This window comes from Fistularia commersonii, chromosome 1, assembly GCF_037954325.1.
Source record: "Fistularia commersonii isolate RoL2024-O1a breed Wild chromosome 1, RoL_Fcom_v1.0, whole genome shotgun sequence".
In the NCBI taxonomy this organism is placed as follows: Eukaryota; Metazoa; Chordata; class Actinopteri; order Syngnathiformes; family Fistulariidae; genus Fistularia; species Fistularia commersonii.
In genome coordinates this window covers 28,278,258-28,302,744 of record NC_141284.1, presented here as the reverse complement: position 1 = coordinate 28,302,744, position 24,487 = coordinate 28,278,258, and the positions used below count along the sequence as shown (strand labels likewise).

Below are 24,487 nucleotides of genomic sequence, written 5' to 3'. Positions count from 1 at the left end.
TCGCTCCTCGCTTTCCCTCTCCCGGCCTCGAAAAAAAAAACAAAAACCCTCAACAGTTCAATTTAAATCCATTACACCTCAGCCGCTGACAGACTGTGGCATCCATGGCAACCGTTACCAGACAACAACCTCCCCCTGCTTCGTCTCTGAAGGCGTGAAGAAGCGTCAGGGCTTTTTTTTTTTTTTTTTTTTGTGTTTTTTTTTTTTTATATAAACGCTTGTCAGTCCCTCGAGTGTGACCCCAATTTTGGACGGGAATTCCACGATAAAACGACCCCGTCGACCGTTTGCCGCCCCTCTAACCCCGCCCATCTTCTGCCAACACGCTCGGTAATTGTAGATAAGGAGCGGCGGCGGCGAAGAAGAAGCGCTTGCTTTATGGCTCCGTCCTTGAGGAGTAAAGCCTCGGTAAATCGCCTGCGACGCCGTCTCTCGTCCCGCGCTTTCCTGCAGGATGGCGGCGGCGGCGGCGAGCTTTCTGACCTTCGAAGCCTCGTTCGGGATCGCTCAGGATCACAAACACGATCGCGATACAACCGAAAGCCGATGCAATCGATGCCATTTTGACGGCGCGGAGGAATGACGGCGAAGAAACGGGGACGACAAAAATAGATACTCCCGCTTTCTCCTTCTTTGTTTACATCGGCGAGCGACAAACCCGTCCTCGAGTTTCACAGTACAGCGGTAACTGGCTGTTGGAAAAACTGAACAAAACAAGCAAAAATACACTTCAGAAGATTCTTGCAAAAACCTCCGACATCACAGGGGCGACACTGGAAGCAGACGGTTTAACGTGAAACCAGTCAACGTGCACGCCGTGGGTCGTGTCGACGCTTTGTTTACAGAATACATGTCAAACTCAAGGCTCGCGGGCTAAATGTGGACCGCCAAATCGTTTTACGTGGCCCGCCAGAACGTCTTAAAAGGTACGATTGTCTTAAAATAAAAAAATCGAACGCGTTCTCGCTTGAAAATGAGTTCCACAGCCCTGATTTCCAGTGTTTGTTTTTCTAACAAAGCAACTGAGGAAACATAAAAACAAACAAGACGAGCTAACGCTAGCATCGGTTCTCGGCTACGTTTACATCTACGACACGTGCCGGCTGTTTTCTGTTAGATGGATGCATCACGTGAGAAATCGACCTGAAAAAACATTTTTAAAATCCTTGTGTTGCTGGTGTTTAAATGAAGGAGACTGACATTATTTTGATTTTTCAAGATGGCAGCCTGTCGCAGCAGCTCCTAAGATCTTTAACTCTATCTCTTTATTTTCTTCACTTATTTATTGCCACTCTATTTATATTGTTGTTTAGTTCTGGTTGTGTATTTTTCACCCTCACTGTTCCTTTATGTTTATTATCCCCGTTGTTGTTGTTGTTGCTGCTGTCTATTTATTCATGGATGTCTTGCTATCTTCTATCCCTCTATCTATATTTATATTCATATTTATGTATCTATTATTATTTATATGTATTGATTTTATTCTACTTTTTTCTTTTTTTAATTTCAACATTATAACTGTTACACTGCTGGGACAAAGGAATTTGCTCTCTGGGGATAAACAATGTTTATCTTATCTTATCTTGTCTTGTCTTGTCTTATCTTATCTTATGTTATTTTATTTTCTCTTATCTTATCTTATCTTATCTTATCTTATCTTATCTTATCTTATCTTATCTTATCTTATCTTATCTTATTTTATTTTCTCTTATCTTATTTTCTCTTATCTTATCTTATCTTATCTTATCTTATCTTATCTTATCTTAAAATGCACGACAGCTAATCCTCTTTTTTTGTTTTTTTTGGCTTCCGTTTCAGGATTATCAGTAATCCAAATGTTTTATTTCAATACAACCTTTTTTTCCCCCTTCTTTCTCGCATAAAACAACCGTTTATACTCAAAAAGAGAGTTTTTTTTTCGACAACCTTCCCTTAATGTTAACTCATCGTAGCTCTGCACCGACATTCCTTCTCATAACCCCAGAAAGGAGCCGAGCGGTAATGAAGTCGGGGGGCTGCGAATGCATGAATAGCGCCGGGTTCCCATTTGAATTTAAATCTATTCACCCGTGGCGGCGTGATTTCACCGCGGCGCCGAACCTCCCTGAGCTGGGATGTTTGTGGCGGCCGGGAGGTGAACACACACCGTCTGCATCCCCTGACCGCCGAGGCCAAACCCTACACAATAACGCCGCTCTGGACTCCAACCAGACAGATAAGAAGGCAAAGACAAGCCCAAGTCAGGTGTGTGTGTGTGTGTGTGTGTGTGTGTGTGTGTGTGTGTGTGTGTGTGTGTGTTGGAGGGGTCCCTGCAGATGTTTCTGCATGCTCCCTGGCAGAGGGGAATAAAAAGAAAAGGCCTGCTGCTTGTTGTAAATGAGTGATGAACATTTTGCAATCAAATGCATGAGTAAACATGGACACACACACACACACACACACACACACACACACAGGTCCTGCATGAACCTGACATGAATATCTGACATGAATATCTCCATGGTGTGATTCAGGTTTATTTTTTTTTCTTCCCAAAATATAAATGTAGCACGTCAGTCATGATATTGGACAGATCATTTTCATGTTGATTTTAAAACAGTTTGTTGTTTTAATATTTTTTTTTAAATTGATTTAAGATGATTAAATTAATTCTTTAAATTTTAAAATGATTTCTTGTGGATTTTTGCGACTGATTAAATTGATTTTTAAATTTTCAAATGATTTCTTGTGGATTTTTGCGACTGATTAAATTGATTTTTAAATTTTAAAATGATTTCTTGTGGATTTTTGCGACTGATTCAATTAATTTTTAAATTTTAAAATGATTTCTTGTGGATTTTTGTGACTGATTCAATTGATTTTTAAATTTTAAAATTATTTCTTTTGGATTTTTGCGACTGATTCAATTGATTTTTAAATTTTAAAATTATTTCTTGTGGATTTTTGCAACCGATTAAATTGATTTTTAAATTTTCAAATGATTTCTTGTGGATTTTTGCAACTGATTAAATCAATTTTTTAAATTTTAAAATGATTTCTTTTGGATTTTTGCAACGGATTAAATTGATTTCTAAATTTTCAAATGATTTCTTTTGGATTTTTGCGACTGTTTAAATTGATATTTAAATTTTAACACATGTGTGTCCACTTAGGAAGCAACACGGATTCATTTCAGAGCTCCATGGGTTAATAAACGTGATTTCCATCGATCATTTTTGTGTGATTTTGTTGTCGGCACATTCAACTATGTAAAGAACAAAGAATTTCATAAGAATATTCCATTCATTCAGATCTAGAATGTGTTATTTTAGTGTTCAGTTTATATTTTTGAGCAGTGTATAAACTGTTTCTTGTGCTAGGTCAGGTTGTGTGTGTGTGTGTGTGTGTGTGTGTGTGTGTGTGTGTGTGGGGATGCAACACTAGTCTAATTCTGGAAGTCTCTTGACATGTGAAGTTAATCCTCCTCTGATTTCAATATTAATTTTGTCATCTGTATTCAGAGCGGGGCCGGAAAAAAAAAAAAAAAGGAAAAAGAGCCCAGAACCAAAAGCGAACGCCGACAACAGAGACGGGGATTGAAAAGATGTCAAGACGGAAGCGAAGTTTCCTCCCGCCGCACGGCGACCATCCCTTCACCCCAACCCGCCGCCGCCGCCGCCGCCGCCAACGCTGATGCAAGCTCCTCCGTCAGGTATGCAATGTCCCCGTCCACGCCGGGCTCTCCGGGTTCGTCCGCCGCTCCTCCGGCGCCGCGGCGATGATTTAAGCGGATGCAACGGCGCCGCGAGGCCCTCGGGGTCGGGTTCTCGCCGCCGCCGCCGCTCGACTCCATTTCGAGAATCGCGTTTCAAAACGAACAAACCGGGGTCGGTTTTCGGCGCAAAACCGCGCCACGTCGGTGGATACGTGAAGCGACTAGAACCTCGGGGATCTAATACTTCACGCAATTCGACAAATCGATGCCTCGTCCGCCAAAGATACGATCGAATAGTCGAATATTTCTCACTGTGGGAACTTTTATTTTTGCAGTTTCACCAACATGTTCAGAGACGAGGCCGGGGGCGGACAATTGATTTTGACAAGGAGCCTCATGAGAAGAGTTGGAGGGCCGAACTAATGTTTAGTTAAACTTATTTCTACTCAATATTAATTCCTCCGCGTTGTAAAAGGCAGTACATTTCTGATTAAGCTGCTTCTGGTGACCAGAATAATAAGATAATAAACAAAAACAAACAAAATCGATCATTACATCGGTGTTCTCGGAAGGTCCGACGTGTTGAAATTCACAAAAACTGAAATTAGCTTGAAATTGATGCACTTTATGCAAAAAGCAAAAATATAGTAGCGTTGTATGATAGCGTATTACAGCATGCACTCATTAGCCGTCAGAAATCATATGCTAAATTGCTAAATTACAGCACCACATTTGTGTAACATGAATGAAATACAGGTTTTTCAAGCACTCAGGCAGCGCAGGAACGAGGAGGATCCAAGATCTGATTAGTTCTAGTACCAGAATCTAGAACGTCCTCGAGCTTCAGCTCCAACTCCGAGGCCTTTTTCATAGGAACTCATGCCTGAGCAGCTCAGCCAGAAGCAGAACTCATAACCTATTATTGACGCTTTCGCCATTTAAAACGTTCAGTTCTTTTCTTCTGACTCGGACAGAACCGGAGAGATCTGGACCGAGCCAGAGGTCCAACCTCTTCCGGCCACAGAGGGGTTTCCAGGGCTCGCAGTGGAACGCGAACATCTCCATCCAAAATGAAGTACGGAGTTAGCAATCGGCAAGCTAAACGCAAGCTAGAATGAAATTCAAGCCGGATTCGAGAGTTCTTAGACCGGTTCCGTCCAAACTTGAGGTACGTCAACCAATCTCAAGACGTTTTCAAAATGTGACATTTGAGTTCTGATGGTTTACGACGGTTTTTGCGACGAAGAAGAAGCACCAGCCGCCCAATTTCCATTTCCACATTAAAAATTCAACATCAGTGCGACGTCTTTCGTCTGGTTATCTTGAGCGAAAAAGGCCGGCGTATGCTACGCTACTCCTGAAGCTTCCTGCCGTAGCTCTTTCAGCCGGAGGATCCAAATCAGAGCTGCCACGGTCACAGCACTCAGGAATCCACTGAGCCAATGCTGGTTACGTAACTTCCCCCAGCGCCCCGTCCTTCTCCTTCTGCAGGAATAAACCCACGTGCTTCATCAAATAAGTCAATACAATTAGCATTAGCTGAACACAAAGTATTCCATCAATAGCGGGCCGTTTAATAAGCCGTAATGTGGAAGAATTCTCAGATGCCATTACAGCGATCCCTCGCTATAACGCGGTTTACTTTTCACGGTTTCGCTACTTCACGGATTTGCGTGGTACATTGTGTTCTGCATTCTGATTGGCTAAAAAGTCGCCCCGCTTCTTCTCTACCTGTGCGTCAATAACGTTGCAGTTTAATATGTACACGTACGTAAAACAGCTTGACGAATTTACATGACGTACGTGCAAATTCTCTCGCAATTTCGAGTTTCTCTAAAACCCATAATGTTGACAAACGCTTCAACTGAGACGGCTCATACAGTTCGGCCGTTTGATTTATGACAAAACGATAAAAAGATAAGTTTGTAGCTTAATGCTAAACAACAATACGTGATGATGAAGTTCATAAGGTCGATGCTAAGACTAGCTGCAAACCCCATTGAGGGAAGGTTAGCAAACACAACTTCGCTTGGATTTTGGATGGCTTGCAGGACAATTTCGGATATTTAATTTTTACTGAGCATCCTAACATGGTCTCGCCTCCAGTTATGAAGGATTTAAAAAGTTTTACGCTGATAGAAACCAAAAAAAAAAAAAAAAAAAAAAAACGCCAAACAATTGGTTTGCTCATGCAAGCAGCCGGGACAAAAACATGGACTGATCACATTTTCAGTATTGTCTGTTGCCACGGTGACTGTTGTACGTGAACACAGCTAGCTATTAGCTCGCGGCGGACGAAAGGTCACGAAGGACATGGACGCCGTCAGGTGAGTACAGCGATCCCTCGCTATAACGCGCTTTACTTTTCACGGTTTCGCCACTTCACAGATTTGCATGGTGCATTGTGTTCTGCATTCTGATTGGCTAAAAAGTCACTCCGCTTCTTCTCTACCTGTGCGTCAATAACGTTGCAGTTTAATATGTACACGTACGTAAAACAGCTTGCCGAATTTACATGACGTACGTGCAAATTCTCTTGCAATTTCCAGTTTCTCTAAAACCCATAATGTTGACAAAACGCTCTGGAGCGACAAAAGGGCCCAAAAGGCAGCAGAAGATGCTATCTATGGCAGATAAAGTTAAACTTCTGGACATGCTAAGGGAAGCTAAAAGCTACGCGGCTGTAGGTCGGCGTTACGGAATGAATGAATCTTCCGTTCGTTCCATAAAGAAGGAAGAAAAAAACATAAGGACGACAGCAGCGATAAGTTTTAATAAGGATGCAAAAAGGGTTGCAACTGTCCGCAATTTTTTATAATCATTTATAATTTTCTCCCGTTTAATCCAATGACTCGGGTCGCGGTGGGCGGAGCTAATATCTGCAATTTGAAGCCTTCTGTTCACATTGATGATTAAAATTATTATTTGACAGTACAGAAGTTATTTGTTGAAAAAAACGTTTCTTAAGTACAGTACTTTTATCTGTGAAACAAATGATTGAGCCTGTAAAATGGTTTGTTCTTTCTTTTCAATGTATAATAGAGTATTTATTTGAATAATAATTGCAAAAAAAAAATATAAAGGTTTCTACTTCACAGATTTTGCCTATCACGGCTTCTTTTTGGAACGTAACTCCCGCGAAAAACAAGGGTTTACTGTATTCCCCGATGCCGACTGCTTGCGTCGGAGAAAAACATGAAGAGTTTCTCTCCCGTTCGGCCGAGCGACCTTTCTAGCCACGCGTTTAAAGCCCGGGACGTCGTATCATGTCATCCTGGCTTTTAGCGCTTGAATGAGCGACTTTTAAATAAAAGATTTGGGACACGCTCAGCTCAGATCTCAGAGCAACAGACTTCTCTCTTCGGAATAGCTTGGGTTTGTGTTTTTAGAGACTCCACCGCATCTGGTTCGGCGATTTCAACTTCCTCCAGAAGTTAAAGAGCGTTTGAAAAAACAAACAAACCAAAAAACACGGGCGAAGGTTTTTGAATTTAAACCCAAGCGCATGGAAAGTCGACCCCCTCAAACGTCTCATTTATTCATATCTACAATCATATTTATCATAATGTTTCCACTCTTTCTATCATTACAGATCCAAATACACTGCAGGCAGCAAAAGTAAACACACACACACACACATACACACACACACACACACATACACACACACACAGGTCCTGCGTGAACCCTACATGAATATTTGACATGAATATCTCCATGGTGTGATTCAGGTTTATTTTTTTTTTTTCCCAAAATATAAATGTATTGTGTCAGTCATGATATTGGACAGTTCATTTTCATGTTGATTTTAAAACAGTTTGTTGTTTTGATTTTTTTTTTCATTGATGATTAAATTGATTTTTAAATTTCAAAATGATTTCTTGAGGATTTTCGTGACTGATTAGATTGATTTTCAAATTTTCAAATGATTTCTTGTGGATTTTTGCGACCAATTAAAATGATTTTTAAATTTTAAAATGATTTCTTGTGGAATTTTTGCAACTGATTAAATTGATTTTTACATTTTAAAATGATTTCTTGTGGATTTTTGCGACCGATTAAATTGATTTTTGAATCATTTTTTTGGATTTTTGAGACCAATGAAATTGATTTTTAAATTTTAAAATGATTTCTTGTGGAATTTTTGCAACTGATTAAATTGATTTTTAAATTTTCAAATGATTTCTTGTGGATTTTTGCGACCGATTAAATTGATTTTTAAATTTTAAAATGATTTCTTGTAGATTTTTACGACTGATCAAATTGATTTCTAAATTTTAAAATGATTTCTTGTGGATTTATGCGACTGATTAAATTGATTTTTAAATTTTAAAATGATTTCTTGAGGATTTTCATGACTGATTATATTGATTTTCAAATTTTCAAATGATTTCTTGTGGATTTTTGTGACCAATTAAATTGATTTTTAAATTTTAAAATGATTTCTTGTGGAATTTTTGCAACTGATTAAATTGATTTTTAAATTCTAAAATGATTTCTTGTGGATTTTTGCGACCAATTAAATTGATTTTCAAATCATTTCTTGTGGATTTTTATGACCAATTAAATTGATTTTAAAATTTTCAAATGATTTCCTGTGGATTTTTGCGACCGATTAAATTGATTTTTGAATCATTTCTTGTGGATTTTTATGACCAATTGAATTGATTTTTAAATTTTCAAATGATTTCTTGTGGATTTTTGCAACCGATTAAATTGATTTTTAAATTTTCAAATGATTTCTTGTGGATTTTTGCGACCGATTAAATTGATTTTTGAATCATTTCTTGTGGATTTTTATGACCAATTAAATTGATTTTTAAATTTTAAAATGATTTCTTGTGGATTTTTGCGACCGATTAAATTAATTTTTTAAATTTTCAATTTTCGGTCATTTTCAGCTGATTGTCAGACAATGTTGTCGCAGCTTCTTGATTTCCAGCTTCAATCGCAGCGATTGGTGGTTATTTTTTTTTTGCTGATTGGTTTATTTAGTTCCCCTCATGGTGATCAATGACCCTCCTTTTTCTCCACGATCCTGAAAAAAACGGTAGCAAACAGGAATTTGTTTTTCCAATTGTGATCGACTCTTCATCGCCACCCGGATCGATGTCTTTCTTGTTCTGCAAAAGCAAATCTCCCTCCCGCTATTTCAGCCGAACCTCGGATCCCCGTCGGCGTCCGGAAGGCGACCTGCGGCGCCATCTTTTAAACGCCGGCCGATAAGCGAATGAGTCTTTATCTCGGCCCAATTAGGCAGCTAAATGATTCGATAGCGGCGTTTTAGAGTTGGGCGCTCGGGCCGGACTCCTCGTCCCCGGGGGTTGGAGAAAAAAAAACATTACGATCTGGAAGGGAAGAGTCGGAGGAAGTTCCGTCGGAGGAATAAAAACGGACCGCGGGTCACATTTAATCTTTGCTCGATGGTTTCTCCTGATGTGCCGAACTGTAAAATTGTTTTTAGAGACGACCGCTCGCCGGCTGGCTTTGCACGGATCCATCAGGACAGGATATGAAAAGCCGAGAGATTAATTTTTTATCCGCCAAAGATCTTGATCGAGTCGTCGTATTGACACGCACAGGACTGTCCCAACCCCCCAAAAAAAATTACTTTTTCATGATATTCTAATATTTTGAGATGGAATTTTTGAGTTTTCTTAAGATATAAGCCATAATCAGCAATATTAAAATAATAAAAGGCTTGCAATATTTCAGTTGATTTGTATTGAATCCAGAATGTATGACTTTTGTTTTTTTAATTGCATTAAATTTAACTGCATTAATTGACTTTTTAATTCCTCTTCCCTCAGCTGCAGGGAATCTTCAATCTTTGTAGTTACAGCTAACAGTTAAGACAATTCATATTTCATTGTATTCTTATTCTTCCTCCTTTCTACTATTATCTATTACTGTTATATTTTTTACTTGAAACTCTGGCACAACAATTTCCTTCGGGATAAATAAAGTTATTCTCATCCCATCTCATCTCATTACAGAAGATATAGAACTTTATCACAATATTCTAATTTTCTGAGACAGCCCTGTATATATATATATATATATATGGGGAAATATAGATATATGAATATATATACACTGCTCAAAAAAATAAAGGGAACACTTAAAAGACACATCCTAGATCTAAATGAATGAAATATTCTTATGAAATACTTTGCTCTTTACACAGTTGAATGTGCTGACAACAAAATCACACCAAAATGATCAATGGAAATCAATTGTATCAACCCATGGAGGTCTGGATTAGGAATCACACTCCAAATTAAAGTGTAAAAACAAACTCCAGGCTGATCCAACTTTGATGTAATGTCCTTAAAACAAGTCCAAATGAATGTGTGTTGCTTCCTGAGTGGACACTATGATTTCACACAAGTGGGATTGACTTGGAGTTACATTGTGTTGTTCAAGTGTTCCCTTTATTTTTTTGAGCAGTATATATATATATATATATCCCACATTTATATTTGTGTTAAATAAAACTCGCCATTTGTGATGTCAATCGTCGAATTGAGAGTTTTGTTGACAACTAATCGAGACGCAGCGTCTTCTAAATGTTCAGACGTTACCGAGGCTTCAACTCACCGGGGGATCCTGCGATTATCCCGAGTCAGACTGAAATCAGTTAGATATTTCATTTTAAATTTGCTATTTGACTCATCAGATGTGGTGAAATCGAAATGCAACTCAACTATCAGCCTCTTTGCTGATACCTTTGTTACTTTAATATTTTTAGGTTTAATGGATCGCTGTGCCGGTGACGCAACTTTTGACACGAAATCGCTCGTTTTTTGCCTCCGAAGAAGCGCTTTTTCCTCGAGCGCATCGGGAGGAGACGCTCGGAGTTTTAAAGCCACGCAAAGTTCATGAAGTTATTTGCAAGATGACGAGATGTGGGACGGAGAAGTGGAATTTTTCACGGCGTTCTGAAGGCCGGGGGGGCGGCAAGGTTTTCTGTTTGAATATTTAATCCCTATATTTCAGTTCAAATCACCGTTGGATATTTTTTTCTCTGACGTCAAGTATTTGGTAAAATGGGCGGAGAACATGGCGGCGCAGCGGTTAGCGGTGAAAAATATTTTAACCGCGACATGATCATAAAGGTATTCGGGAATCCTTTGCCGTTTTCATGTAAAAAATAAAAAATAAAATGAGTGAAGAGTTTCGATCAGAAAGCTAAATGGTGGCGCGTCTGAGACCGTTTGTTGAGCCGCATTTTGTAATAACAGTGCATTTTGTAATAAACGTCCAAAATGTAATAAATTTTTCATTTCATTTTGTAATGAACATCCAAAATGTAATGACTTTTTTTGTAATAAAGCCACATTTTGTAATAAACGGACATATTTTGTAATAAACTGCCCCAACGTATTGTGTAATAAATTTTGCCGCATTATATAATAAGTTATTACATTTTGAGAAGATTATTACAAAATGCACTTGCAACTTTTTTATTCCATAGGAAATGTAATAACATGGAATTTATAGAATATTCTCTGTTAATGCAACCTTTGAATAGTGTACTGATAGTAATTGCTAAGTACTGCTACTAGGCTAATACACTGATACTAATAATAGGCCTAGCTTTTACAAATACTTTAAAGTACAATAAAATACAATTAACAAACAAATAAACTATGCTTTAGAATTGTTATTACATAATGCAACATGTTATTACATTTCCTAGAGAATAAAAAAGTTGCAAGTGCATTTTGTAATAATCTTCTCAATATGTAATAACTTATTACATAACGCGGCAAAATTTATAACAAAATACGTTGGGGCAGGTTATTACAAAATGCGGCTTTATTACAAAATGAAATGAAAAAGTTATTACATTTTGAACGTTTATTACAAAATGCGTCTCAACAGGGTTACAGGACGCTGAAAGTACCATTTAAAATCGGATGTCATTCGTGAGAAAATAGCCAAGAGATCAAACATCCCTGCAGAAAACCAGAGGGTCAAGAGTGAAAAACGATCCAGAAAAATCCAGAATGGGGTTTTGGTGACGCCGCCGCATTTCAATTTCCGGTTATGAATATTAAGCTCTTAATGACGGCAAAGATTTAAAAAAGAACCACTGATCCAAAGCGTCATCCCCACTTTTACATTCATTTTAAAGTCATACATTAGCCGCTAATGCTTAAACACACACACCCGAGCTATGACTCAATGTATTTGGAGGTTCTGAGTGTGTGTGTGTGTGTGTGTGTGTGTGTGTGTGCGGCAGCATGTGAAGGGCTCTCAGATGCAGCGAAAGCTGGACGTGACGGGTGACACATTTACGAAAAACATAATTCCTCCACGCCTAGCAAACATCCCGCCACACCGGGACGCTGATGATATTAAAAGATTTCAGCCTGGAGCTAACACACACACACACACACACACACACGTTGCAAGGCCGCGGCGTCATCGTACGTGGCCTGACATGAGCGACACACACACACACACACACACCTCGCTCCCACGCAGCCATTATCCTTCACAGGCTGGTTTCTGGACATGATCATTCTTTCTGCTGCCGCTGCATAAATGTTGCACGCCATAAAAAAAAAACCTCACCGGACGTGATTTAGTTAATGCATCACATTTTGTTTAATATCACATCCGAGTCGTAAACAGGAACGATACCATGCCGACGGTCCGGGAATTATTTTCAATGAATTTTAGTTTTTGAATGGATGTAAATAATATACAGCCTCATCTGGTTTCTGGCCTCTTTAAATGACCGATTGTTGTTATTTGTTTTATGTCTACGGATGCGCAGTTGATTTTATCATATCGATGTAACATTTAATTTATAGACATACATTAGATGTGTGTTTTTATTGTCGCGTGGATACGGATGAAGTGTTTATGAATTTGAATTTGAAGCTCAGCGTCAAAAACAGGGAGCGTCAGTCTGCAAAATCCCTGAGGGTAATAATATTTATACCAAAAAATGAGTTCTAATTGGAGTGCGAAGGTGATGCTAACACAAGTGGCTAATTGTTTAGTTTTTAATCTAAATGGTGTCATTTTTTTTCTGAAACAGTCGTGCACCGAGAGCCCGGGGCTAAAATATGACCGTCTCATGGGTCGAAACACATTTTCAAAGTAAAAAACGATGGAAAAAAAGAATATTTCACAGCGCTAATACAACTAGAAGGTGGATGCTAACACAAATGGCTAATCTGATTCTGTGAATGTTAGCGATGTAAGTAAGCGTTGCTTGTTCCTAGCCTTCAACTGAGACCTGCTCATACAGTTTGGCCGTTTGATTTATGATAAAACGATAAAAAGATAAGTTTGTAGCGTCATGCTAAACAATAATACATGATTATGAACTGTAACAATTAGTTCATAAGGTCCATGCTAAGACTAGCTGCAAACCCCATTGAGGGAAGGTTAGCAAACATACCTTAGCTTGGATTTTGGATGGCTTGCAGGAGAATTTCGGATATTTAATTTTTACTGAGCATCCTAACGATGGTCTGACCTCCAGTTATGAAGGATTTAAAAAGTTTTACGCTGATAGAAACCAAAAAAAAAAGACAAACGATCGACAAACAATCAGTTTGCTTCTGCAAGTAGCCGAGACAAAAACAACGACTGATCACATTTTCAGTATTGTCTGTTGCCACGGTGACTGTTGTACGTGAACACAGCTAGCTATTAGCTCGCGGCGGACGAAAGGTCACGAAGGACATGGACGCCGTCAGGTGAGTACAGTGATCCCTCGCTATAACGCGCTTTACTTTTCACGGTTTCGCTACTTCACGGATTTGCGTCGTGCATCGTGTTCTGCATTCTGATTGGCTAAAAAGTCACTCCGCTTCTTCTCTACCTGAGCGTCAATAACGTTGCAGTTGAATATGTACACGTACGTAAAACAGCTTGCTGAATTTACAATGACGTACGTGCAAATTCCCTTGAAATTTGGAGTTTCTCTAAAACCCATAATGTTGACAAAACGCTCCGGAGCGACAAAAGCACCAAAAGGCAGCGGAAGATGCTATCTATCGCAGATAAAGTTAAACTTCTGGACATGCTAAGGGAAGCTAAAAGCTATGGAATGAATGAATCTTCCGTTCGTTCCATAAAGAAGGAAGAAATAAACATAAGGACGACAGCAGCAATAAGTTTTGATAAGGATGCAAAAAGGGTTAAATTTTGTCCAGTTTAATCCAATGACTCGGGTCGTGGTGGGCGGAGCTAATCTCTGCAATTTGAAGCCTTCTGTTCACATTGATGATGAAAATTATTATTTGACAGTACAATACAGAAGTTATTTGTTGAAAAAACGTTTCTAAAGTACAGTACTTTTATCTGTGAAACAAGTTATTGAGCCTGTAAAATGGACTTTGCCTATCACGGGTTCTTTTTGGAACGTAACCCCCGCAAAAAACAAGGTTATACTGTATTCATAATCAATAATCAATGGCGTCGCTCTCTTTGCACGCCGTTTACAACAACCGGCCACGGAAATCACAGAAGGATCAGAGATAAAAGAAAATCCAAAGAACGCTTTGGGGTCTTCGGTTTGATCAGCCGTAACCCAAAAATAATATTGGATTAAAAATATTCAAATAAGGATGATTTGAAGTGTGTAGTTCTGCATAAAAAAAAAATTAAAAAAAAACGGAACAAGGCTGCTGGGTATATAAAGAGTGGATATACTCATATATAAAAGGACAAAACAAAAAAGAAAAGCTCATTGAATATTCATCTATTCTGCCCCTGCACTCGGCGGTAATAAGGAGAAAAACAAAAGCAATCAGCGTTTACGAACGCTGATATAATCGCCGGTGTTTTTTTTTCCATGAAAAGTCAAAACGTTGCATGCGGAGCGAATGGCGTTCTCGCCGTTGCCGCGAGGCCTGGCGTCGCGTCCGACGCCGCGGGAAAAAGAGAGAAAACCTTGTGTTTTTTCTTACATTTCTCGTCAGTTTCATCAGCGAGAGCGAGCGCATTCATAAAAGATGACCCGGCGCACCAAAGCTTTTTGATTAACTCCTCCCTCGTGCGGCCATCAAACATTTAGCGCCACTCCCGATGTCGATAACTATCATTTATTAAATATCAATACGACACGATGCGCCAGATCGTTCCCTTTGATCGCAGGTATGTAATAAATAGGTCATCAGCATGTGTGGAACTAAAGCTGCAAAAATCAGATTAAAACACTGCATTTCATTTCAAATCCGTTGTCGGAAAATGGATTTTATCTGGTGACGGAAATCCAGCTGGGCTGTTTGCACTTTGGTTGTCTAGATTTGGTATGCCGACTAAAGAAAAGTGAATGGCATTGTTTTTATTGGTATCTTTAATTTGTAAGATAAGATGTAACCAAATTTATGTGATTAACAAATTGCAAATAAATACAAAAAAATATGAAATATAATATATATTCCCCTCCCCAAATATTCGTACTTAAAAAATATGAAATAAATACAAAAAAATTGAAATATGATTTATATACCTTTCCTGAATTTATCTGCTTAAGAAATTACAAATAAATACAAAAAAAATAAATATAATAGATATACCATACCCAAATGTATGTGCTTAACGAATAACAACAAATAAATACAAAAAAAAGGAAATATAATATGTAGACCCTTCCCAAAATTACATGCTTAACAAGTTACAAATAAATACAAAGAAAATTGAAATATAAATCCTGCAAACAAGCGAGTTGATAATTGGAATAGGAATAAATTATGAATTAGATTAAGTCAAATTAATAAATTCGCCGCAGAGTAGAAAGGGGGATATTTGTTATTATCACTTGTACCGTAATTTGCGGACTATTAAGCGCACCTCAATATAAGCCGCACCGGCTGGCCGATCGCTATCTCGGGTTTCCTCTTGCGCACTAAAACCGTCAAAGTCGTCTTCTTTCGTCGTCTGAGTTGATTGAGTTGATTTAAGTGTTTAAGTGAAAAAAGTGGCGGCTTATCGTCCATTAGTTACGGAAAAAAAAGGGAAAGTGAGCACTTCCATTTTAAGAGTTCAAGTCATTTTCGCACTATTGAGCGCACCTGAATATAAGCCGCAGTGGCTAGTAGTAACTAAATAAATCTATGTGCAAATATAAAGGCCACGTTTGTCTACAGGACTGTCTCAGAAAAGTAGAATATTGTGATAAAGTTCTTTATCTTCTGTAATGTAATTACAAAAACAAAAATGTCATACATTCTGGATTCATTACAAATCAACTGAAATATTGCAAGCCTTTTACTATTTTAATATTGCTGATTATGGCTTACATCTTAAGAAAACTCAAAAATCCCATCTCAAAATATTAGAAAATCATGAAAAAGTACTTTTTGTTTTTTATTTGCATTAAAGAAGATAAAGAACTTTATCACAATATTCTAATTTTCTGAGACAGTCCTGTATATATATATATATATATATATATATATATATATGGGGAAATATAGATTTATAAATATATATAGATATATATAATATATAATAAATACATATAAAGCGTCTGGAAAAAGTAGCAGCCTTTAGTCCGGAAATGATGGTGATAGTAAAAAGTTGTTTTAATATAGTCATATTGAAGGTGAATCTCTTTTAATCGCTAATTTTTGTGGCATCCTTTGGAGATAAGAACAGATAAATTAATAATTTACATTATGCTGTCTAATTTTTTTTCCCTATCAAAAATATAAAAAGACAAAATAAATGTATGTTTCACGTTTACGGCCAATCAAAACATAAAAGAGGAAAGAATTCAGATTTTGCATCAGATTAAACGTTCTGCAAGCAAATGAAAAATTCATCAGAAAGCTCGGCATATTTATCAGATTTCAGATAATCTGTTAACTTATTTATTTCCCGATTGAGCACATCCGCCTCACCGCCGACACAACAGCTGCATAACTAATAATCCGGTACCTCCATTAATCCGATAATGATCGGTTTATTAGGGCTCGTGTAAACTCACACTCAGATGAGGGTTTATCATACTTTTTTCATGCGAACCATAATCCGATTAACGCGGATGAACCCGGCAATAATCTCGTTGATGTGTTTACATGGATGCATTAAGTCTGGAACAGACCGTTTTCACACATACGGGGGATTTAAAACGAAGAGGGGGGAAAAAAAAAATCAGATTAAACTGCAGCGTGACGAAGATAAATGGAAAAACAAGCGTGTTTATTGGATACTCCGTCATATGTTCCTATAGACGTTTATTAGACTACAATGTTTACATTGTTTTGCATTGGAATCATCCGGTAATTTCACGAATCCAATAATGACGGGTTTATTTGCGTTCATGGACAGTGTGATAATATAAGTGGTAATATTAGACACCCAATAATATGTCACTAACGCTGATTTGAATATTAACCGTTAACTTACAAATAACCAGGCTGTCACCGAACACCGAGTTTTATGCAAATGACATCCTTTGAAACGGTGGCAGGTTCGTCCTAATGCTCGCTTTAGGACCGTGAATAAATATGGAGGACCAATAGCGTCAGAAAAAAAAAAAAAATTAACAATGAAGAGCAAAATTAACAAACCACTCAATATGCAAATCAATATAGCAGTAGAGCAGTAGCCGCTGCATTGACTCTGTCACATGATGAAACTCAATCAAACAGTGAAAAAGAATAAATAAATGAAAGGATGGATTACATACTGCCTTATTTCATATTAGTTCTTTGTATCAAATGGAATTTCAATTTATTTTCATTTCAGTTTTTTTTTTTTTTTTTTTTCTTTCCAGTGGAAGTGGGTTGATAAATCTAGCTTGATCCTAAAAATGGAAAAAAAAAAAAAAAAAAAAAAGTAGGAAAACTAGTTTGCTAGTTTAACCCTCATATTATGTTAAGGGTCATTTTACCCATTAGGTCAATGGGTGAAATGGGTCAAATTGACCCTTAACATAATAAGAGGGTTAACTTGCGTGCGTGAAATGGAAACCACATTGTTTATTCCTAACTTCATTAACTAATTTAATAAACGCTGGTTATTTCTTACTCTTATTTTCAGGAGCGCATTTCTCTACAGTTCTTTAATCATAAATACTTAGTTTTACATGTATATTGATAACCTAACCTGTATTATTGACGTGTTTTACATTCCCCCGCTTCAGTTTTATTAGAGTTTCCATACATTTAAGGGTTTATGTCAGAGAAACCAGTCAATAGGGGGCAGCAAATGATCTAACAATAGCCTAACCTAAATAGCATAACCACAAAAAAAAAAAGAAGACAAAGATGATGACATAAAAGTAGCTGGACCAAATCAGATTTAAACTTAAAACTGCTAAATATGATATCAGAACCGCTCGATTTGCAAAAAGATAAGAATCCGAGTATGAAACATAATAAGCGTCGGTGAATCCTAATTCCACGACACCTTCATTCACGTGCAGCGACACACCGCAGGAGGCGTGTGTGTGTGTGTGTGTGTGTGTGTGTGTGTGTGTGTGTGTGTGTGGGGGTTGACGCACCCGTCACTCACAAAGGCCTCCGCGGTGAAAGCGCTTCATCGCCACTGCGGGCGGCGTGCTCGCCTCCGACGAGCGCTGCCACGGCAAATAAGGTAAACATAATGAGTGCGAGCCCCCACCTCCACGCCCTCCTCGGCCCGCAGCGCTGTTAGGTAACACCCCGTTAGATAACGGCGCCCAAATCTTACGGAAGTGCCTGTTGGCGAGCTGAGAGAGGAAAGCACTAACTCGTGATGAAAACTCTGCGTTCTTTTTTTCATGCCCTCGCCTCATTGTTCCGTGTAGCTTCGCCGCCGCGCAAAACTGCACCCGTCATGTCATTTTAGCCGGAAGGTTTTTTTTTACATTTCTGGTGCAAAGATGTAGAATTGATAAACATACAAGTACCTGTTAAATATCCTTAAAATTTTAAGCGTTTTTGGCTTTTTTTTTTTTTTTTTGCCGTGCTAGTCGAATATGAACTCTGAGGCAGGAAGGCTATCATGGAAAAAAAAAAGAAAAAATACAAAAATTTAAAAATACATTTATATGTGTGTATTTATTGCATATATTGCAAGGTGGAACTGGGGCTAGAAAAAGCCCAAACTAACTGATATAGCTTCGATTTAGTAAAAGAAAATAATTATTTAAGAGTAAAGTGGTAGTTTTTTTATGTCGTGCAATTAATATTTTTGTGTTTTTTGCGTCTGTTTTGTCTGAATCGTCACTTCCTGTTTTGATTCCGAACACGAGGCTCCTGCTCTTCTCATTGGCCACGTCTGAATCCAAACACATTATTGAAGAAGAACGGAATACCTTACTGTGAAAACAACTGTCAGTTGATTCATAAACAATTCACTAAAGAAAGAAACTTGTTTCTGTTTTCAATTTTTAAATGTATGAAATCAAAAACAGGATCATTTATTTTGCGTTCAATTCCTTCGTACGCTTCAAGATGATTTGACCAATTTTTAGTTGGGCAGAATCGACATCGGTTGGGGATGGTGGGCGTGGCTAGTTTGGGGGATAGTGGCCATGGCTATGTGGGGTCAGTTGGCGTGGCTACTTGGGGCCAGTAGGGGTGGCTAGTTGGGGGACAGTGGGTGTGGTTACTTGGGGACAGTGGACATAGCTAGTTGGGGGACAGTGGAGGTAGCTAGTTGGGGACAGTGGGTGTGGCTAGTTGGGGACAATGGACATAGATAGTTGGGGGACAGTGGGTATGGCTACCTGGGTACAGTGGGCATGTTGGAAAATAGTGGGTGAGGTTACTTGGGGCCAGTAGGGGTGGCTAGTTGGGGACAGTGAGTGTGGCTTCTTTGGGGACAGTTGGCGTGGTTACTTGGAAACAGTTGGCGTGGTTATTTGGGGCCAATGGGCATGGTTTAGTTGGGGCCAGTGGACATGGCTAGTTGGGGGACAGTGGGTGTGGCCAGTTTGGGAATAGTGGGCATGGTTACCTGGGGCCAGTGGGCATGGCTAGTTGGGGACAGTAGGTATGGTTACTTGGGAACAGTTGGCATGGTCACTTGGGGCCAGTGGATATGGTTTAGTTGGGGCTAGTGGGCATGGCTAGTAGGGGACAGTAGGTATGGTTACTTGGGAACAGTTGGCATGGCTACTGGGGGCTAGTGGGCACGGCTACTTGGGTTGGTTGGTACTGATTACTGACCCGACAGCCAATAAAGAACCGGAAACGGTAAAGAGGGAAGAACGCTAGACGAGGTCGGGAATATAAAAGGCCATGGAGAAGCACCATTAGACTACAATTAAAAAGAGCTGATAACTGCAAAACCACGGCGATAGATTCCACATTTTGGCCCCTAAACTGTCGGTCCGGTACTTAAACTGCGGCGGCTAGTTGGGTTTCAGTGTTATATCTGTCATCCTGTCTCTCAGTCCTCAAAAAGAATCTGCCTGATCCAGCAAGTCACCGCTAAGTCTTTTCAACATGCGTTACCATGGCGACAATGGTGGGTCCCCAGCCTAAAGTCGTCCTCATTAACCAGAACAGTTTTGACTGAACTTCTTTTTCTCCCCGTCTCTTCTATCAGACACTCGTTCCGGCCGGAGCCTCGAGCCGCCATCAATCAGGACCAGAAGCAAAGACGGCGCTAATATCTGGGCGACACGACGATGACAAACATTAAAATCTCTTCCTGTCTCACCGTCTAACTGAATAAATGACAAATGAAGCCATGAGAAAAATACATTACTTTTCAAAAATATCCTCTGAAGCCTTCCCTCAATGACACGCCCTTATTCTGTTATCAACATAAACAATTAAACCTGGAAGTCACCTTTTTTGTAGAAGTACATTTTTCCAAATGTTATATTGTTGTATAAAACAGAAAAAGGTTAAAACAGATGACTTTTTTTTTATTTTTTACATTATCGGAAATGAACAGGCACAAGCTATTATTATTATCATCATCATTATTCTGAATAATATCAGTACTTTTATCTGAATAAATAATATTAATACTTCATTAAACAAATAGTAATCTTAATGAATCGATAATAATGATAATAATGATAATAACATTAATAATAATAATAATAATCATCATAATTTGGCTCCAGCATCAGCTGCCACCCTGAGTGCATGATAAGCGGATGAAGATGGATAATAACAATAATAATAATAATAATAATAATAATAATAATAATAATTAGGCTCCAGCATCAGCCACGATCCTGAGTGCAGGATAAGCGGATAAAGATGGATGGATAATAATAATAATAATGATAATAACAACAACAACAATAACACTACTTCTACTACTAACAATAATAATGATGATAATAATAATAATAATGAAACAAACTAACTTTGATGTTGTTTTGAGAAACATTAAAACTAAATCAGACATTTTGGATTCCGTGAGGAGGTCAAAAGAATCAAGATGAGGTAAAACGTCACAAAAAATCAAACCTTTTTTTGTCTCCCGATAAATGAAAAACATGGACAGGAAGTGAGAAAGAGAGAGTAACGAAAAAAGAGACAGAGAACACGAGAGCGTGAGTGGAAAGTTGACCTGACGTTGACTGATTGGCTGAGAGACAGGAAGTAAAAAGGCGAATGGACCCGGACACAGGAAGTGAGAAGGTGCGAGAGATACGAAGAACTGGAGGGACGGAGATGAAGAGCGAGATGCAAGGAGACAGGAAGTGAGAAGGCGTGAGAGACAGGAAGTCGGGAGAGAGGTTAGCGTACCTTTCTGCAGACTCATGTCCACCATGCGGGGCTCGGCGAGCTCCAGGAAGAAGTTCTTGTTCTTCTCATACTCCTCGTCGTCGATGATCTTCACATGGATGACTTTGCTGCCGGGAGGAGAACAAGGGGGGAAGCAGAAGAAGAAGAGGTTCATTACCTTCATTTCTGGACTATGTGTGCACCTGGATATCAGCTGCAGCTGCTAAAAACAATAAAATCACACAAAAATGATCATCAAATGTATGAACCCATGGAGGTTTGCATTTGGAGTTTTAATCCTCAGGATTTAAATACACTGCTGATTCACAAAGTGAACGTGAAAAATGATATTCCATTGAAGAACGCAGTATCATATTGCATATTTAAATACCACAGGATCACTATAAAATACAATACTGTACAATTTTATGTTCTACTGGACCTCAATGTGTTTGATTTTACTTCAAGTTTGACACAACAGTGTGCGACGTTACACTTATACATCATATTCTGCTCAGACAAATAAAGGGAAGACTAAAATAACACATCCTAGATCTGAGTAAATGAAATGTTGTGATGAAATACTTTGCTCTTTACATAGTTGATTGTGTTGACAACAAAATGACACAAATATAATCAATGGAAATCAAATGTGTGAACCCATGGAGGTCTGGAATTGGAGTCACACTCCAAATAAAAGTGGAAAAACACATGTCATGCCCTTAAAACAAGTCACAATAAATGGGTTTTGCTTCCCAAGTGGACGGTTTACAGTTACATTGTGTTGTTTAAGTCTTCCATTTATTTTCAGAGCAGTATACAGTATACTTATAGCAGTACTAGACCATTTCATGTAGTAAAGTATAGCGTAGTACAGTAGGAGAGGCTACTGTAAGACATGCTACTGCATCTCTGTATTGCTGAATATACTATAGTTGTAGTATAAAGGTGTGGCGTGTAGTGTAGTACATAGAGTAGTACTATAGTAAAGCATACTACAGCGCTCTGCTCAGTACTAACCTACTACACATGACAGTATTGTGTACTATTGTTTGGTATCTGGTATAGTCGTCAGCTCACCGCTGTGAATATTGATTTTCCAGTATATTATACGGCACACGTGTCAAACTCAAGGCCGGCGGGCCAAATGTGGTCCGCAAGAACGTCATAAAAGGTCCGATTGTCCTAAAACAAATAAGTCAAACGCGTGAATTGACCATAAACTACATTTCCCACAATTCATGCCGATCGTGTTACCCGCAAAATGACGGCGTCCCGTTAAGATCGCAGCGTTTCCAAGTGGAACTGAAAAGACAAATGATCCCTGAAGGAAGAGAAAAGTTGATGCCGATGGACGTTTGTTTCAAGAAAGATGGGAAGGACAACACATGTTTGTGCTTCTAGGAGAAAAAGCTGTATGTCGGTTCTGTCGGTTATCAAAGAGAACAATCTGCGTCGGCATTTCGACACCAAACACCAAAGTATGCTAAAGTTAGCCTTCCACAAAAACATCACATTTTCCAAGAATTAAAAGCCAAACTAGGACGGCAGCAGAATGTGTTCACCAAAAACACTGCAGCGGTAAAAGCTAGCTTTCAACAAAGCAACTAGTTAGAGTTTTTTTTAAATGTAATTGACTTAGAGATACATTGTGTTCTTTAAGTGTTCCCTTTATTTTTTGAGCATTATATGTATACATATGTATGTATATGTATATATCTATACCCTTCCCAAATTTTTGTGCCTAATAGATTACAAATAAATACAAAGAAAATTGAAATATAATATAATTAACCTTCCCACAAAATAAAAATCCTGTAAACATGTGAATAAATAATTGGAATACTAATAAATTATGAATCAGACACATTAATAATTGCTGCAAGAGAGAAATGCATTTTTTTTAAATGAATAAACATTTGCATTTTAAGAGTTACAGTCATTTAGGCACTATTGAGCGCATCTGAATATAAGCCGCATCGACTAAAAATAACGAAATAGATTTATACGTACATACATAGGTTGTACTTGTAACATGAGATATTTACACACGAACATTTATTTTAACTTTTAATTAAATACACACCGGTAACATCCACATACTGGAAATACTTTCTATAACATATCATAATAAATAAGACAAGGAAAAGTCCATCCATCCTCCAGCTAAAGGCTATCTGGGTCTTCCTCCTGCGCGATAAATCGGTGAAATTCCGAGGCCGTTCAATTTTGACGGCGAAAACGACGACTTGAACGGCGTCGGAATTTCCCGCTCGTTTCACGGATCCCATGTGACGCGGCTAAATGTTTTAGCGGCGAGAAGCTCGTCGTTATCGTAAACCATCGTCGCGTTAGCTGGGAAAAAATTAGCGTCATATAACGGGGGAAACGACGGCAACAATCCACAGGTGGATTCAAATCCAAAGGCGAGAAGGTGAAAGGTCGGCTTCGAGCCGGCTCATTGGCCGACGCCATGACAACCAGACGTCGGACACGGGGATCAATGGGCTTGGAAAAAACGTGCAAATGAGGGGGGAAGTGGGTCAGCGAGCCGAGGATGAAAGAACGCGTCGGCTTTTTCACAATCGATTTTTTTTGGAGCCGTGGCCTGAGGAGGGGGTTGGGCGGCGGCGGCGGCGGCGGCGGCGGCGCCTGATGCCGCCACGACTCCACGCCGTCCCTTCTTTCTGCAGGCGGATCAGGGGGGGAAGCCGTTTATCGCTGGGTTTATCGCTCCAGTCGAGGGGACGGGCCCTTTAATGAAGTCAAACGTCTGCAGGGGACGAGGCTCCTTCGCTGACATCATCGCGAAGAGACGGCTCAATATGGCACCTTCAAGCCCCGACGTGCTCGCCACTGATCGCCCTAATTGATCTTTTTAAAGAGTTATTGACGAGCGCAAGGCAGTTAAGCGGTCAGGAGGTACTCAGACGTCTCCGTGGATCACGACGGGGCCTCCCCCCCCTCCGGGCGCCGCGGAATTCAATTGCCTCATCGCTTCGTCCGGTAGAGACGGCGGCGCTGAAAATATCCGTCTTGTTTCAGATTCGAGGTTTTACTATGTTGCTGTGAGGTTATTTATATGATAAATATATTTGCATGTCACTTCGGTGATGCTCTGTCGAGAAAATACCGT

General features: G+C 39.1%; 1 protein-coding gene across 8 annotated transcripts in view; it reads right to left on the bottom strand.

The window, feature by feature from the left end:
• Nucleotides 1-24,487, bottom strand: part of slc8a3 (solute carrier family 8 member 3) — a 174,163-nt gene that overhangs the window by 34,141 nt on the left and 115,535 nt on the right. For all 8 annotated transcript variants that reach the window (XR_015107034.1, XM_086158603.1, XM_086158582.1 and 5 more), the window contains exon 3: nucleotides 21,373-21,479. Coding sequence is in view for 7 of the 8 variants with exons in the window: in XM_086158603.1 (XP_086014729.1) it covers nucleotides 21,373-21,479 (107 nt within the window). In the remaining variant the exon portion in view is untranslated. The remainder of the gene's footprint in view (nucleotides 1-21,372; nucleotides 21,480-24,487) is intronic.